Source organism: Dermacentor andersoni, chromosome 1, assembly GCF_023375885.2.
Source record: "Dermacentor andersoni chromosome 1, qqDerAnde1_hic_scaffold, whole genome shotgun sequence".
Classification (NCBI taxonomy): Eukaryota; Metazoa; Arthropoda; class Arachnida; order Ixodida; family Ixodidae; genus Dermacentor; species Dermacentor andersoni.
Window position 1 is genome coordinate 393,634,994 of NC_092814.1, and position 16,901 is coordinate 393,651,894.

The following is a 16,901-nucleotide window of genomic DNA, read 5'->3' on the forward strand; positions in this document are numbered from 1 at the left end:
ACTCATTTATAAATGAGCAGTAAATAAAATTGTAAGGCAAACTATGTGTTCCTGCTGTTATAATTTAGATCAGGGCGTCAGAGTATTATAGATAGAAAATTGGCCATGACGCCTGTTCATGTGTAGCACATGAAAGTAGCACAGGCACCATTAAACATGCTATGTTAACACCTCGCAGTATTCTGACATAGGTGTAGTTGCCATGGCCATGCCTGTGCTTGGTTTTAACTTGCAGTAAATGGGAGGTAACCTTACGTGATGTCATTGTAAACATCAAGGGACCACGCATGTAAATATGTGTGCCAAGTTGTACGACACACAGTAAAACATGAGCCAGACTCCATGTCAACTCTCTTGATGTTTAACTTGAGATTCCTGCTTTTTGGTGTTGTAATTGTAGATCAACACTGCAGAAAGGAAAAGTACATATACTGAGACCCTCCTTTTTTTTTTTATCAAGCATCATATCGGGTCATGTGATGGCATGCATAGATTCCATGTGTCGCTGTTCTTAGACATTTGAGGTTACACTTAGCGAAGACTTCAGCCACATCTTTTAAGGGGCCGTGACATGGTTCTCAAGTTATCATTATAGCTGAGAGCAAGGCGTAAATATTGTTATACACAATGCAGATCCAATGCACTTTATTTTTATTATTTTTTTAGAAGGTCCCAAAGTAAGAACTGTCGGGGGACCTCCTGTTATAACATGTATAAAAATATAGAATGTACGATTAGCAACGAAGATAAGAACAGCGTGAAAATACAATCGACATATTAGAAATAATTAATGAAACATCTGGTGGTTGAAGTTTTGTAATGTATGTTAAGCGACGCTTTCATGAAGTGGTTCATAAAGTGAATAAATTTGCCCATTTTGTTCCCACATCTTTGATGTTAATGAAACAGGCGTGCAAGATTTGATGGGTATGTGTAAAATATACTGTGTGAGAAGGTGCGTTTGCAGGTGCCTTAACTAGATGGTGCCATCACATCCAGAGAGGCACTGGATCATGTCCGATCATGCGGCTTGTCTGAATCGTATCTCGTCTGTGCTTGCTGTTGACTTATATTGTAATATAATGACTCAACTTTACACGTACTAGACATGGCAAACAGAAGCAGGGTTTTGGGTACGGGCTAGTTGGTATTCCATTGCAAATATCATTTACAAGCACGTACATAGACAGGGACCAAAAGGACGACGTCATTCTTTTTATCGTTCTTTTGGTCCCTTTCTATGTATGCGCTGTAAGTGATGTTTGCAATGACAAACAGCTTATTTCAATAGGGTGAGCCTTTATTGTTCGACCTCACTATGCAGTCATGTTGTGTGCCAACATCGTTTTATCATGGCGGTGCACATGATGTTGCCAATGCCTGGCTGTTATGGCAAGCTTGTTCCCTAGAGTTGATTATACTAAGTCCATGGCATTAGTGTCTCGCCGAGGGAAGGGAGTCTCATCTGATTGCACACTTATGTCGCAGTGCAGAGAGAGTGACGTAGAAACGTACATCTTGGCATGCTTGCATTAGTTTGGAGAGGAAGCACATCTGCGTTGGTTTAAACGTATCCGCTGTGGCTGCTTAGGGGCTATGGTCTCCGGCTGCGAAGCACAAGGTCGCGGGATAAAACCTGGGCCACGGCGGTCGCATTTCGATGGGGGCGAAATGCGAAAACGCCCGTGTACATAGATTTAGGTGCATGTTAAAGAACCCCAGGAGGTCTAAATTTCCGGAGTCTCCTACTACGGCATGCCTCGTAATTGGATCGTGGTTTTGGCACAGTAAACACACAGTAAATGTCACAGTAAAGGTGCACTGTGTAAGCAGAGGACATTTCTACGGTAGCCATGGGACCATAACGTGTTCAAGCGAAGAAGCAGCATCGTGTGTATTCGTCATGTGGCACAACATGGTTGGGAATGTGATAAGTCAAACATGAAGCAGAATGTCAGCATTTGACACAGAACAAACTGGAATGGCTGCTCACTAGAGATTGCGAATGGGTACGGGAAGCAGCGATCGTCCACTTTCGTCGAGGAATAAAAAAAGTCATTCACTCTCGTCTTTCATGCAAGCAGTGTTATACATTAGTGCAACGCAAGCGTATACACTTTCCCATAGAATCTGCATATTATCATTAATAGGGTGAAGCTGGCTATTTACTGACCAGTGTTCTGCTGCTGAGTGGGTTTAATTCGCAGCATTCTGATGGATTGTGATGCTTCACTTTGGGTATGCACCTGGGTGGCCAGAATCTGCTGCTGCCCTGGATAAGACGCCAATAACTTAATCTTTTTTAAATGTAAGGGCTCCTACTACACTTCATTGTACGTGCCCTGTTAAAAGATCTCAACAAGATGAAGGTATGGGCTGTCAAACTTGGCTGCAGTGGTAGCATATGCAAATGCTACGTTGCCTTCTATATTTTTCACAATTGCAAAGCAAATTGTTTGCAAAAACTATGTGCAGAATTCTGAATCCCTGTCGTTAACACTTTCATTGCCGCACCTATTGAAGTCCAACAAATTGATCAACAGTTTTTCTGTTTTGAAACATTTCCATTGGAATTCTTCTACGAGCAACATCATGCACTATCTTAAATGATGACTGAACAATTTTTGGCAGATTGAAAAACCTGGAAAAATAACTTTCATTCTAGGTATCGTCGAAACTGATCACCAGTGCTCCTAGCATTTCTTTGCTTTTGTCGACTTGCCAAGACAATTTTTATGACAGCAGTGAAGACACAGAAGCTTCTCTTGGCTTGTCAATAGACACCTTTAGTTTAGCGTGTTTAGCGTAATAGCGGGCTTAGCAGGACAGTGGGATTGAAATACGCATGGGCAGAATGCTGAACTATGCATAGCATTTAGCTTACGCAGGCTATTTCTCAGATTTCACGTTACCGTCTTTGAGTGGTTTACTTGAAGCATGGCGCCGGTCCCAGCAGCCCACTTCGAACTCAATTTGGCATTGCTTTTCTTGAATTCACTTCGTTCGCGACTGTAAATGGCTTTCGCTTAGTCTCGGGCAGCTTCGATGACGAAGTATTAGGGATAACCTTGTAGAGTTTTCGAGATCGCTTCTCGTTTCGAACGTGTCAAGGCCTAACGAGAGAAACCTTCAAGATGTCAGCCCCACTCATTGGTGAAGTTAGGAGATAGGCGTGACAACTCCATATGGCCTCCGAGATCGAAATATCTCAGCCATATAGGAGGCTCTCGTAGACAGCCTGTACTGCTTGTACATGACCTTGCCACAGATTGGTGGACATGGAAAGTACAAGTGCAACACGCGTCTGGTTTCTATTGTACTGCCTCTCACACTTTCCAGACACACACAGATAGAATCACTTAGGTGCGCTACGTACACGAATTTCAAAGTGTAATGAAAAAGCATAGACTACGGTGTCACGCTATACTAAAACTCGCTTTCTGCAAAGTTCATTTGTGAAACCGTAACGCTATTTTCCTTAACCCCACTGTTACGCTAACATTAAACTGAAGATGTCTAATCTTCTGATCTGAAGTATAGGCTGCCTTAACAATGTCTCAAACAATGATAGATGCTCATGAGTGCTTGTTATACTTTGGTAATTGTGTTCGACTAATGGTAATTGCTGATATTACCCTGCTTATCTTTCAGTGCATACATCTTGGTTTGTCGTATGCCAAGTTTCCTTTTCACTGATTTCATGCTGCATCTATTTTTTACGGCTTCCTGAGTCCTTCTCTCGTTATAATTTCGGATATCCCTTATTTTCTCCTAGCTGATCAGTTTTGACAGTTCCGCGAATTCTATCTTATCTCTTGAGTTGGACACTTTCATTCTTTGTCATTTCTTTATTAGCTCCTTTGTTACTTGGGAGAGCTTGCCTGCTGGTTGCCTTGGTGCCTTGTCTCCCACTTCAGTTGCTGCTTCTGAAGCCAGCCAAGTTACGGTTTCATTTATTTGCTCTATCTTCATCTTTCTATTCTAAGGCTGCATATTTGTTTGTAAGTACCAGCCTGAATTTGTCTGCTTTTACCCTTACTGCATCAAGGTTGGCCTGTTTCTTCTTGACCAATTTTACTCTCTCTCTTCAAACTGAGGTGAATCCTAGCTCTCACTAACCTATGATCACTGCACTTTACCTAACACTTCTACATCCTGCACTATGCTGGGCTCGGCAGAAAGTATAAAATTGATTTCATTCCTTGTTTCACCATTAGGGTTTTTCCTGGTCCACTTTTTCTTGCTACGCTTTCTTCAATTAAGAAGGTTCGCAGCTCATTCCTTTTTACGAATTCTAACAATATCTCTCCTCTAGCGTTTCTAGAATCGACACCATAGTTGCCAATTGCTTGTGCACCAGCCTGCTTTTTCCCCACTTATGCATTGAAGTCCCCCATTACTACAGCATACTTAGTTTGCCCCACGAAGTAAGATAAACAGGAGCAGCAACACCACGCAACACTGATGCCGGGGGTCTAATTCATTAATTTGCTCTCTCCCTCCGCTCCTCGTCGTGCTTTCGCACATGTGTTCTCCTTACCTTCCAATTCCTGCCGACTACTCTCATCGCGTAAGTCCGTCTGTGCATGCGCTGAGTGGAAGAGGCCGGCAGCGACGGACGTAGAGGGTGTTGTCTGCTAGAAACTTAAGCCCTCGCCCGCCTCAATTGGACAGTAATCAAACACAAAAACAATATATGCACTCAAATGATAGAAGCACCAATAAATGCATGGTACCACCTTTTCTGCATGTATGTGAAAAAATGTTACACGTTTTTGCAGGAAACTGATAAAAAGTAATGCTGAACAAAAAGGCACAACAGATGTACTAGTTTTTCATGCCTGAACGTCTGCACGGAAGGGAAGGTTTGGCATGTTCATATTTCTCGCTTTGTTTGTGATGTCTGCTGCATGTTTATACATGCCTGACTAAGTATCACAAGTATCAAAGTATCTTGATACTTGTGCATGAAGAAACGGAGCAACAGGACAGGAAAGAAGTGTTTTGTTCACGGCTGTAAATCTGGGTATGGCAAAGGATGGGAGTTTTCACTCTGCACGGCGCCATCTGATCTGCAGCTACTGCAACAGTGGAGACAAAAATTTCCTAAGTCAAGGACCGCCTACAGCAAAGGACAAAATATGTGCAGGACACTTTGAGATGCACGGACTGCCATTGTATTCCCCTCCCCTTTTCCTAGTTTTTCTTTTTGGTCTTCGTTTCCGTAATTCGTTTTTCTGTTCCTGGTGCCTTGTATAATTCTACGTAGCCCACCTTACAAATTCCCTACGTTTGCCTGTATAAAATTAATAAAATAACATGATACGAATGCTTGCTCCTTCTCCTAACGTTGCTCCGTGAACCGCAAGCGCTATGCACGCTACAAGCATCTGGGCATACGCGGAGCAGGCTACAAAACAGAGAGGAAAGCAGCAGACGAGGGACCACCGCTAAGCACGACCGTGCACAGTTGCTATAGCAATGACCCGAGCTTCGTCCGCACGCACTTCTACTTCGGTTTGTCGGAAGACCCGCCTCTCCCGTCAACCGTTTTTACTCACCTGTAGCGCCGTCTGGCGAATATAGGGTGAAGCAGGAGCCAGCGTTTCAGAATGTCTCCCTTCCAGACGAGCGGAGTCAGCGCTGCTGTCTTATCTTACTCCGTGGTTTGCACTTCTGTCATCGCTAATTCACCATCTTCATAAACCTGATCTACTTCATCATCATCACAATTGGATGTTAGAGCATAGGCTTGTACTACTTTGAATCTATACCTCTTATCAAGTTTGATTACGACTTCTGCTACCCTCATTAATGCTGTAGAATTCGTCAATCATGCCTGCTATGTCCTTATGGATTAGGAATCCTACCCCGTATTGCTTCTTGTCTAATATGTCTTGATGTGTGTTCATATATCTACTATTGCGATATGATGTGTGTTCATATATACAACATTTTACCATTTGAAATTATATAGTTAAGTGCCGTACTTGACACACCAGTCGCTTTTCTCCAGTTCCATTTGTTTGTATGTGTGCTCTTTTTGTGTTCAGGTACATTTGTACCGAAGTGTAACTCACTCCTGCTTAAGGCCTGGAACTCAGGCTAGCAGTACTTAATAAATAAATAAATATCTGAGACCTCTATAACGGGACACGGCCGTCAGTCGGCACTGTATGAGCCTCGTCAGTTCCTGATCTCCCTGATGCCTATGATATCCCAAACAGTGTCTGACAGTTCCACAAAGAATCCTGCTAAGCTAGCCTCACTCGATAGAGTTCGATTGTTAAAGTTTTTACTACTTATACAAAAAAATACCATATTATTACTTTCATGCTCCTCGAGGTACTTGTTGGAAGTTTCACATAAAAATTCTCAGAAATTGTCTGAGTAATTATTACTGCTACACATCCATTCCAAACACAACTGATCAGGCTATAATTTTATGTATCGCAGTATGCGTTGTGACTACTACATCTTGAAATAATATGTGAAAACATATAGCACTGAAAATGATCGCATTTCTAGCGGTAATGAAGCAGTTTAGGGGACCCTGAAACGATTTCGTACAACAAACGCACCGAGTTGTTATAGTAGGTCCTTCTGATCATTAATTCATGCATCTCAATGCTACGCTTAAAGCATGTTATTTATTTTAGAGTTTTAAAAATACATCGCTTCTGATCGCAGCACGTCACTTGGCTGAATTTTCAGCCACCCCTGAACAGGTGATGCGAGCTTACTACCGTATTTACTCGCATAATGATCGCACTTTTTTGTAAATAAAGTTGATGAAAATTCAGGGGTGCGATCATTACGAGAGTTAAATCCCCTGCGAAAAGAAAAATTTTGTATTCATCCCTTGTTTGCTGCAGGATGACAACAGGTCAACAAACAGGCGGCTGCCGCTGTAACCACAAAACTGCTCTGTGACGGTACGGGACACCAAAACAAAAATGGCGGCCGGCAGAGCAAGCCAAACGCACCGAGCACGATTTTGTTTTCTTCTCATGAATACATTATGTGCATTGAAACCGTTTCTTCCGTATCGGTAATGAATAATATCGGCAATTTTGCGGCAATAACGTAGCCATGTCCACATTGAGGGGACAGAAACAGATGGGCGCACTTATAGTCGGATACAACTTTAGAAAAAAGGGGGCGTTTACTCCTCCGAGGCGGATGCACACGAGCATCCACCAATGGGCGTGCACTCTGGACTAACGTCATGAGCCGGACGGCCGGTGACTCCGCCGACGGCGAAGATGGCCGCCCGCGCTTCGAACAGGGCGAGGTCGTGTCAGCTGTGTGCTTCAGCCCCTCGTCAAAGTGAATTCCAGAACTGTTTGTGATGGTCTATCATGCTGGAAATATTACTGCGGGCTTACGATGCGGCATTTGTGCCACGTGCGTTTATTCTCAGCCGTGATCTGGCGAAGGAACATCGCAGCGAGCATCGCTGGCGCTGCGCTACGCTTTGCCTGAAAACAGGATCTCGCGGTGACCGCTACGAACGCACATGCTGCGTGTTTGTTCCACGTTGTTTTATTTCGCTCCCGAGTGAAGTTACGACGAGAAAAGTTTTCCGAAGACTGGTGCCTACTGTTAGCAGCGGGTGTGTTCATCTACTGTGTCGCTGCGTTTTTCGTCGGACGGGGTGAAGCAATGGAGCAAAACCATTCTCGGGAGAAATCGGTAAAGTGTGCGCGCATGAAATAAACCTACGAGTGTCTCAACAGAAAATATTTGCAGAAGAAGCCTTCAACGCAAAGATTTGTCGCCGTCAACTTAGCGTGAACAATCATTGTCAGCAGTGATCAAGATAGCCGAGCGTCTAGCGACGGTGTTCGAGCGTTGTGTAGCACCGTCGATTGATTGCTGTCCACCAGTACTCGCTGCACGCGCAAGTTGTAGAATGCGTGCTGTGAAATTGTGAAAACACAAAACCAAAAAATATATATTTTGTGCTATTTTAAAACCAAGAGTATTTATTTAAAACAATGAATGAAGAACTTTTGTACCTTCCTGCCTCGACCGTATTCTCGCCTCAGGTTTCTAATGTTTGCGATAAATGCATTGTTTTATATAAGCACTTTTTCAATAGGAACTGATTCATTTTAAGCTTGGAAAACGAGTAGTAGATACGCCGTGTACATGTGAACAAGCGAAAAAGCCTTGCAGAGCTGCTCTTTCTACTTTTGTCACTTGCAATGAAGCTAAAGAGCAGACGACGGGCAGCGTTCTAGAAGGCAAGGGGTTATTTTTCTCTCGCGATCCGGCATAGGCTGTAGCACATGAGAGCTCTACTAAACCAGTCATCAAAATACAAAAGTCTTTATTTATACCGAGAATTGCGTGTTTCAGGAGCACGATTTTTCGAGCGAGACTATTTTAGTCGCGGAGGCAATCGGCTGTCGCGCTTCGGTCATCTGGGCGGGGCCTCTCTTTGTTCTAAAGTTGTATTAGACTATAGCTGCCAGTGACATAGAAACACATGGCGGGCATGCTGTGCAAACTGCGGCATTTATCTTCGCTACTATCCTAATATGGAACGTTTCTGCGGAGGGTGGGTGAATTTCTTAGCTGTGTTACAAGCATCTGCGTATGAATAGGGTACACTTCTAACGTATTGACACGTGTACTTGTTTGTCTTTATCGGGCAACACATTTCACCGCCTAACAAATGTCACCGCCTAACAGAAACTACATACCTGAATACTTGGAGACAGGATATGTGAAGCTCCGGGTGAGGCCATACGGGCCAAATCCTCATCGTTGCTTCAAGTACCAAAGATTCGTTCATGGATCTCAGTCCTGCCAAGGACGTCTCACATGTGCTAAGTGCGATGCGAGTGACAACTGTACTAGTGACCCTCATTGCATCAACTGTGATGGTGGACACCCGACTTATTCTAGATCATGTCCAACCTGGAAAAAGGAAAAACAAGTAATCACCCTTAAAGTTAAACAGAACATCTCTTTTGCCGAAGCACGGAAACGACTGTCCATTTGTCAAAATAACACATATGCTGATGTGACACGGGAGGGGGCTGCACGACATCATTCTACACCATCTGCTCGGCCCACACAGAGAGGGCGATCGGCTGTGGCACCGGCCCCTGCGGCAGTAATAGTTAAAGCTACGCCCATTTTGCAAGAGAGCTCAACGACCGTTGGGCCGTCAGGCCAGAGGGCCTCTCCTAGCCCGGCGAGGTCCGACACATGACACCAGTGTTTCGCCTGTGCTCTTTGAAGGTGCAGCTTGCCCAGAGAGTGTGTTGTACGTGTCTCATGATGCAGTTGTGCCCGCCTTATCCGCGATGCATGTTGCCGTCGCCTGTTCTTCCCCGACTCCTGTCTCGTTCGATGCTGCAGTGGAACCTGTACATCGGAACTGCCTCAAGAAAAACGTGTTAGTTACGCACTGCGTGGTCTCAGTGACCAATGGATGCGCGGGGATGTGGGCACTAAACTGTTCCACTGAAGCGCCAGTGCTACCTCAAGGCCTAAAAATTGCCACGTTTCAGGAAGACTCGCCCGTATCGGTGGCAGTAATTATAGAGCTACGCGATGGAGGAGCAACCAGTGTCTCGAGCCCCGGGAGCTCGAAGATACTTTCCATGATTGATAAATCACTCAGTGATCACGAGCGTCGAATGTTGATGGCCCTGCTTACGAAACACACCTCGGTATTCGACTTTGCACAGCACGATGGCCTGCCATCGATTCCTGCGTCCAGAACTCGTCACCGCATCAACATAGGAGCCGCCCAGCCAATCCGACAAAAACCCTATCGTGTGTCCCCGTCAGAATGCAAGATAATCAACGATCAGGTCCAAGAAATGCTATGCAAAGCCGTCATTCGAGAATCATCTAATCCTTGGGCAGCCCCCGTGATATTGGTGAAGAAGAAAGACGGTACGTGGCAGTTCTGTGTTGATTATTGTCGCCTAAACGCCGTTACCAAGAAAGATGTATATCCGCTCCCACGAATTGACGACGCCATCGACTGTCTCTTTGTGGCATCTTACTTTTCCTCAATTTATTTACGGTCGGGTTACTGGCAAATTCTTATACACAAGGACGACAGAGAAAAGACAGCAATTGTAACACCCGACAGACTATTTGAGTTTAACATGATGCCTTTCGGGTTGTGTAACGCTCCCGCAACGTTCCAAAGGTTCATGGACACGATATTATGTGGCTTAAAATGGGAAGTTTGCATGTGCTACTTAGACGATGTTGTGGTATTCGGGCAAACGTTTGGTGAGCACAACAAACGTTTGGACTTGGTCTTGAACTGCTTGGAGAAAGCGGGTCTTGTGCTCAATTAAAAAAAATGCTGTTTCGGGGAACGGCGAACTCTTGTGCTTGGACACCTGGCCGCTAAAGAGTGCATCCGACCAGATCCACAAAAGACTGCGGTTGTAGAAGCATTTAAGGGGGGAGGCTACCCTGGAGACCGAACTTTTTTATTCTTTAGTATATCCAGATGAAACTTTCAGGGTACGTTCACACCACCGAACTATGAGGAACTACGAAGTTTCATGAGGATGTGTTTATTAGTTCCAGAGTTATTGAGGTCTAACCAGGTGGTTCATGTATATGCCTGGGGAAGAGCCTGGAGAAATGCCAGGAAATCGTAGGAAGCTGAAATTCACTGTGATGATCCCTTGATAGATATCCCAGGGGGCTAAAGAGCCCTTTTCTTTAATTTTGCCTCCAAAAAAATTTTAAGACAACTTTGAATTTGATGTAGCCAGTAATGACCACATTCATCAAAAATTAATTACTTATTATAAATTAACTGCACCAGCTTTCAAAAAAAAAAAGAAGCCTGTTACCCCCTGGCAAATTCATTCAGAAAGAGAATAAAAAAAAAAAAAACCACATACAAATCTGAAGAGCGGTTCTTGAGATATCGCCTTCCCCAGCACCACTACTAGCGAAAAAATCCATTCCGAGAAAACAGGCCTTAAAGTTGAACACGTGTGTTTTTTTTATTAGAAAGCTCCTACGGAGCTTTTAATTGACTCTTGCGGGTCCAGGCACACTCAATGTGTCGGGTTTTTGACTGCCGACAGCGCAGTTCCGCCACTGAAAAGTGTCTATGCAGTCTGCACTCGCTGCGGAAAATCGGAAGTTCGATGCTCGTACAACACGCATATCGCTCTCCCGCTCACCGAACATCTGCACTGTCTTGGGCTTTGCCAGCATCATGTGCAGCAAAGAACTAGCGGAAAAAAAATGCTGAGAAAATCTAAAAGATAGCGCAAGGCAATGAGCAGCTCGCAAGCTCATGTTGAGGCGGACGGAGCAAGGGGCAACAACGATGCAAGCGTGGCGGGCGCAGCATCAAAGGGAGCAGCCACCGCCACCCGTGCAGCAGCCAATGGCAGGCACGCTTTAGCCCGCGGGATTTGAACGCGCTGCTCCGGCCAATAAGCGCTCCGCATCGCATCACGGGAAAACGCCAACAGCGCCTCAACCGCGCCGACGATGCCATTTCGCAAGGTGGCAAAACAGAGGCAAAGAACTCGCGGTCAAAATGACACCAAGTTGGCGCGGGCAGGCCGCATGGGCTGGGAATGGTGCGCTCGGGAAGTATGGCTTCATTTTGGCATTTGCGCTTGTTTTATGGGCCGCGGTGGCCTCAAAAGTAGCGTTTCTTTTTTGGTACTTTGCGGTTGAATTAAGTGCTGATAATTGCAGAACAGGTCGTTTATGATACATACAACCCAAAAATATGGTTTTTCAAAAGACGTCGCGATTTTTCGGTTTTCGAGGGCCGCGTCCCCCCCTTAAGGTACCCAACTCTGTCAAGCAGTTAAGAAGTTTCTTGGCCTTGTGCTCCTATTTTTGCCGATTCATTCCCCGGTTTGCTGACATAGCTCATCCCCTTGCATGCCTTCTGCAAAAAAGTCGTTCCCTTTGAGTCGACTGCAGATTGCGACTCATCGTTTCGCTAGCTAAAGTTCCTGTTGACGTCCCAACCAATTCTTCGCCACTTTGATCCTTCAATACCAACTGAGATTCACACCGATGCCAGTGGCATAGGCATCGGTGCTGTGCTAGTTCAGCGTGTTGGCGACAGTGAGCACGTGATCTCGTACGCTAGCCAGTCCTTGAGCCCCTCCGGTCGCAACTACACAGTCACCGAACAAGAGTGTCTGGCGGTCATCTTCGCAGTGCAACGGTTTCATTCGTATCTCTACGGGTACCCCTTCACTGTGACAACAGATTATCATTCGCTATGCTGGCTTGTGAATCTGTGGGATCCCTCAGGACGACTAGCGCGTAGGCCCTCCATCTACAGGAATACGATTTTGTTATTTGCTACAAAAGTGGCCGGCGACATGCTGACGCTGATTGTCTTTCTTGGATGCCACTTCAAACAACTGAATGTGATGCGGGCAGCTTTAATGGCTACATCGCTTTTGTGTCTCCGGAATTTCTGGATATGGGTACCGTCGTATCCGAGCAGCACAAGGATGAGAGCTTACAACCACTCTTCGCGGCAGCACAGGAGTCACCTGCAGGCAGTCGCTTTCGCCTACGTGATAGTGGCGCGCTGTATAAGAAGAGCTACTCGACCACCAGTGCACGCTACCTTTTAGTTGTCCCCAAGAACCTTCGCCACAAAGTCTTATACGCCATGCACGATGATCCAACTTCCGGTCATCTTGGTTTCACACATACGCTCTACTGGGCTCAAGAACGTTTTTACTGGCCTAAGATGCGGAAGGATATCGAACGGTACGTTGCCAGCTGCTCTCAATGCCAGCGCTACAAGCGTCCGTCACAAGTGCCACACGGCCTGCTTCAACCAGTTCCCCCTTCTAGCGTCCCCTTTGAGCAAGTTGGTATAGATGTCCTGGGCCCCTTCCCGAGATCCTCCAAGGGCCATCGTTGGGTTATGGTTTACGTAGATCACATTACCCGCTATTGTGAGACTGCCGCATTGCCATCGGCCACAGCTACAGAAGTTTCTGTCTTCTTACTGGCTCACGTTATACTCTGACATGGGCCTCCTCGCATAGTAATCAGCGATCGTGGGTGACAGTTTACTGCAGACGTGGTTGAAGAAACCCTTCGTCTGTGTTCATGTAGCTTCCGCTATTCTACGCCCTACCATCCACAAACTAATGGTCTGGTCAAGCGCACAAACAGAACGCTTGCCAACATGCTGTCCATGTACGTCGATTCAGCGCACAAGAATTGGGTCTTGCCTTTCATTACCTATGCCTTCAATACCGCGAGACACGAGACCACTGGTTACTCACCATTTTTCCTTCTTTATGCTCATCTGCCGCGCTACACCCTGGACACCATATTTCCCTACTTTGCTCATGACAACGAATCAATTGATGAGATGCTCTGTTGAGCAGAAGAAGCGTGGCGCCTCGCTAGGCTACGCACCCTGGCATCGCATGACCGGTCCAAGATACGCTATGACAGGCGTCACCACCACGTTTACTTCGATCCTGGTGACCTTGTGTGGCTCTGGACGCCGTTTCGGAAGCGTGGCTTGTGCCAGAAGTTTCTCGTCCACTACGTCGGCCCCTACATTATTCTGGAGCGCCTCAGCGAAGTGAACTATCGCATTGCGCGTCGCGCGAGCAGTGGACGACGCTTGGCCAAGGCTGAAGTGGCCTGACTCGGCCGGCGGGCCCAGTCTGCCAGCGGGGAAATGTCACAAGCTCTGTCATGAACTACGGCTGCCACGCAGACAACCAGAGGGAAGAAAGAGGAGAACGATGTTAGCCAAGGTGCCGCGGGACTGCTCTCCAAACCACGCCTATCAACCAGATTCGTCTGGTCCTGCATTAAACACCTTGTGTGTAACAATATATTAAAAACATGAGTGGGCCAAGTATGGATCCCTGTGGCATGCCAATGTTTATCATTGATTTAGAAAGAACACCATTAATTCTTACTATTTGTGTTCTATCTTTTAAGTAATTTTGTATTAAAGTTAAATCAGGACCTGTTATTCCGATAGATTCAAGTTTAAAGGATAAAATGCAATGGTTATTTTTATCACAGGCTTCAGTTAGATCTACGAAGACTGATCCAGTATGCGTGCCCTTATCGATTGCCATCTTTAATTGTTCAATTGAGGCAGTGAGAGCACGTTCGGTTAATAGCCCTTGCGGAAGCAGAATTGGTATGTTGAAAGAATACTAAATTTAGATAGGTAATGAGTTAAGTGTTTTTCTACCAGCCGTTCAATGCTGAGAAGGGGTAGAATGCATATTGGTCTGTAATTAGTAATGAAGGCACAGTCACCCTTTTTGAATGCAGGAGTAATTCTACCTTGTTTTAATTCCTGTGGGAATGTTCCAGTTTTAAACACTACGTTAATAAGTATTGCAAGAACCTCTGAGATTAGGTTTGCAATTAGCTTGATGTGATTTGAATGCATATTATCAAGACCCGAGCTGGTTGCTCTTAAATTTCTTATATTTTCTATTTCTTGTGGTTTGGTTGTAAACAAAAAAATGGGTGAGGTAAGTGTTGCATTAACCCTTTGAGGGTCAATGACTTAACTATACGGCGCCACGAACACGTCCCAAAATTTCGGCGCCATATATTTACGCCACCGTCTGTACGTTTAAAAAGCGTGCCAATTTCCTAACTTGTTCTTTTCTGTGATGTGCTGCCACTATGTGGGAATACAGGGAATTTTTTTCGCGCGCCTCCCTCTCTGTTTTTGTTGCATGGTTTGTTTTAGCGCTAGTTTGCTCCTGCGCATTTATATACTACCGCTGGCGCATTGGTGCGTGGGCGGGCGGCAGTTCGGGTTTTGTTCCGCGGGCAGTGTCGGTTTCTTCTGCTTGCAAAACTGATTGGCTAACTCGTTACTAATCGCTCGAAGGGCGACCGCTTCTTTCTCGCTCGTTTAATGCTCACAGGGGCGCGCATACGAAGGATGCTGCCGTGCATGCGTTTCCGTTGCTTTTTTTTTTTTTTTTTTCTGAAGCTCTCGAAAACTAATTGTCTCTGGTTGGCGATAAGATTAAGATTAGTGGAAGTTTGTCACACGTTGTGCTGTTTGGACGGGCACAGAACCACACAGATTTCTAGAGTGCGCCACCTACGCAGTTCGATTACACTATGGATGTACATATTAGTGTAAGAGCAGGAACATTTGAGTCTGAAAAATATTCTCGTTTGTGCATTTTTATGGCCTTGAACTATGTGTATAAAATGCATCAAATTTATAATCCTTATAAGTTTATATCATTTTTTATTGTTCATATTCATGAATGAAGAGTACATATATACCAACGCAAAATATTTTTTTTTCACTTTACGGTAACCCTAGAAAAATTGTGGTAATTTTTTTTGAAATAAGTCCCTAAGAAGAATCGGAATCTGCAATAAAAAAAATCGACCCTGGGTGGTCGCATATGGCGAAAGAGATTGACCCTCAAAGGGTTAAGTGGTTATTTTGCTTCATTGTCACTCTTTCGCAATGAGCAGCAGTGTTTAGATACAGCAATGTAAATTGTTATCAGTCCTTCTTGGTTGCTGTTGGTGCTGAATGTTGTCTGTATGCGCATGCGCCTGATGTTTACTTCAGCATCTGTTTTCCAGAATAACTAAGTTTGAAGTTGGCATTCGTCCCGGCCTTCATGTCCGTGTATTTTGCGTTGTGCCATTCTTAAACTGTGTAGCAACTAGCCCAGAAGAGTTTTATTCAACAATGTAGACTGAGCAAACTAAACAAGAAGCACCTATCCCAGAGTAGGTGGGTCCACTGTAACAGACATGGACTGTAGTATGTTAGTATGAATACTCAAATCAAAGTGAGCACCTCCGGCTGTCGTGCTATGTACAATGGCACATGTATCATACAGGGTTTGATTTGATCACTGCAGATCATGCTTGCCATTGTAAGTCATCTTGCTGTGCTTTCTCTATGCAAGTTTGCCTAGAACCTTTGGTCACTCTCTCTTGAGTGTTCCTATGACTACCATGTAAGGATACATGAGAAGCATTCAGGAACCGTCCACTGGAAATTGCAGGCAGTGCATGTGTCAAAGTTGTGTGGTCTGCACAAATGTTGGCCTTTGCTGAGCCAACTGCTCACTATTTGATGCCATGTTCACAACAGAGTTGACCAGCCCAGCTGGTTGTGCTTCTTCTTCTGGAGTGGCATGCTGTGCTACCTGCTGGCTTTCGGGTGTGCATGGAGCAGGTGGCCACTAGTATTCATGCAGGGACTCTATTGCAAGCACCCTCCTGCCACAGTGCTTCCATTTGCGACGAAAGACTGTAGAGGTTGCGTAGCCTGATTCTACTTCACTTGATGTGCACAACTGGGGTGGTAACAGCTGTTGAATAGCTATTGCCACCGGACACCAAGGCTGATGAGCGTTTTCACTGCAGTCACTAATTGAGCAGCTTACTTGCCATCGCAGGGGTGGTGTGGAGGTTAACAATGGTTACGCTGAGCTTGTGATGCCAGCAGCACTGTTGGATGTGGGAAAAAGCTTCAGAGATGCAATTATCTTTTTTTTTTGCATAAAAGATTGGCAAGAAAGAGAACATAATACAATTTGGCAAAATTGTGTGTGCTGTCATGAAGCAAAGGTCTTGCATGACCATTTTTTTTTTTTCTTGTCCTTCACCACTCCACTCATTTCACAAGATTGGTGAAGTGACGGCACAAACTTGATTGGCCATTATGTCACAGACAACTGGGAAAATAATTTATAGAGAATAATTCTTGCAGTTCTCTTGTTCAATTACCTAAATAAATTAATTTGGTCCAATATTTGATTGGGCGATCATCTCCTAAGTACCCAACCAGATTTGCCTTTGATATAACTTTTTTGTAGCCTTCAGTACACACACTTTGCAAGGCGTACAGCTTATTTTACTGTGTTATCATT

The 16,901-nt window shown here is 45.0% G+C and overlaps 1 protein-coding gene across 2 annotated transcripts in view; it reads left to right on the forward strand.

Moving 5' to 3' along the window:
* NC2beta (negative cofactor 2beta) overlaps positions 1 to 16,901 on the forward strand; it is a 71,415-nt gene that overhangs the window by 1,354 nt on the left and 53,160 nt on the right. The window contains exon 2 of one of the 2 annotated variants that reach the window (XM_055064928.2): positions 16,121 to 16,287. The exons of the other annotated variant lie outside the window; for it this stretch is intronic. Within the exon in view, the coding sequence (XP_054920903.1) occupies positions 16,164 to 16,287 (124 nt within the window). The 5' untranslated portion in view covers positions 16,121 to 16,163. The remainder of the gene's footprint in view (positions 1 to 16,120; positions 16,288 to 16,901) is intronic. 2 annotated transcript variants of the gene reach the window in all.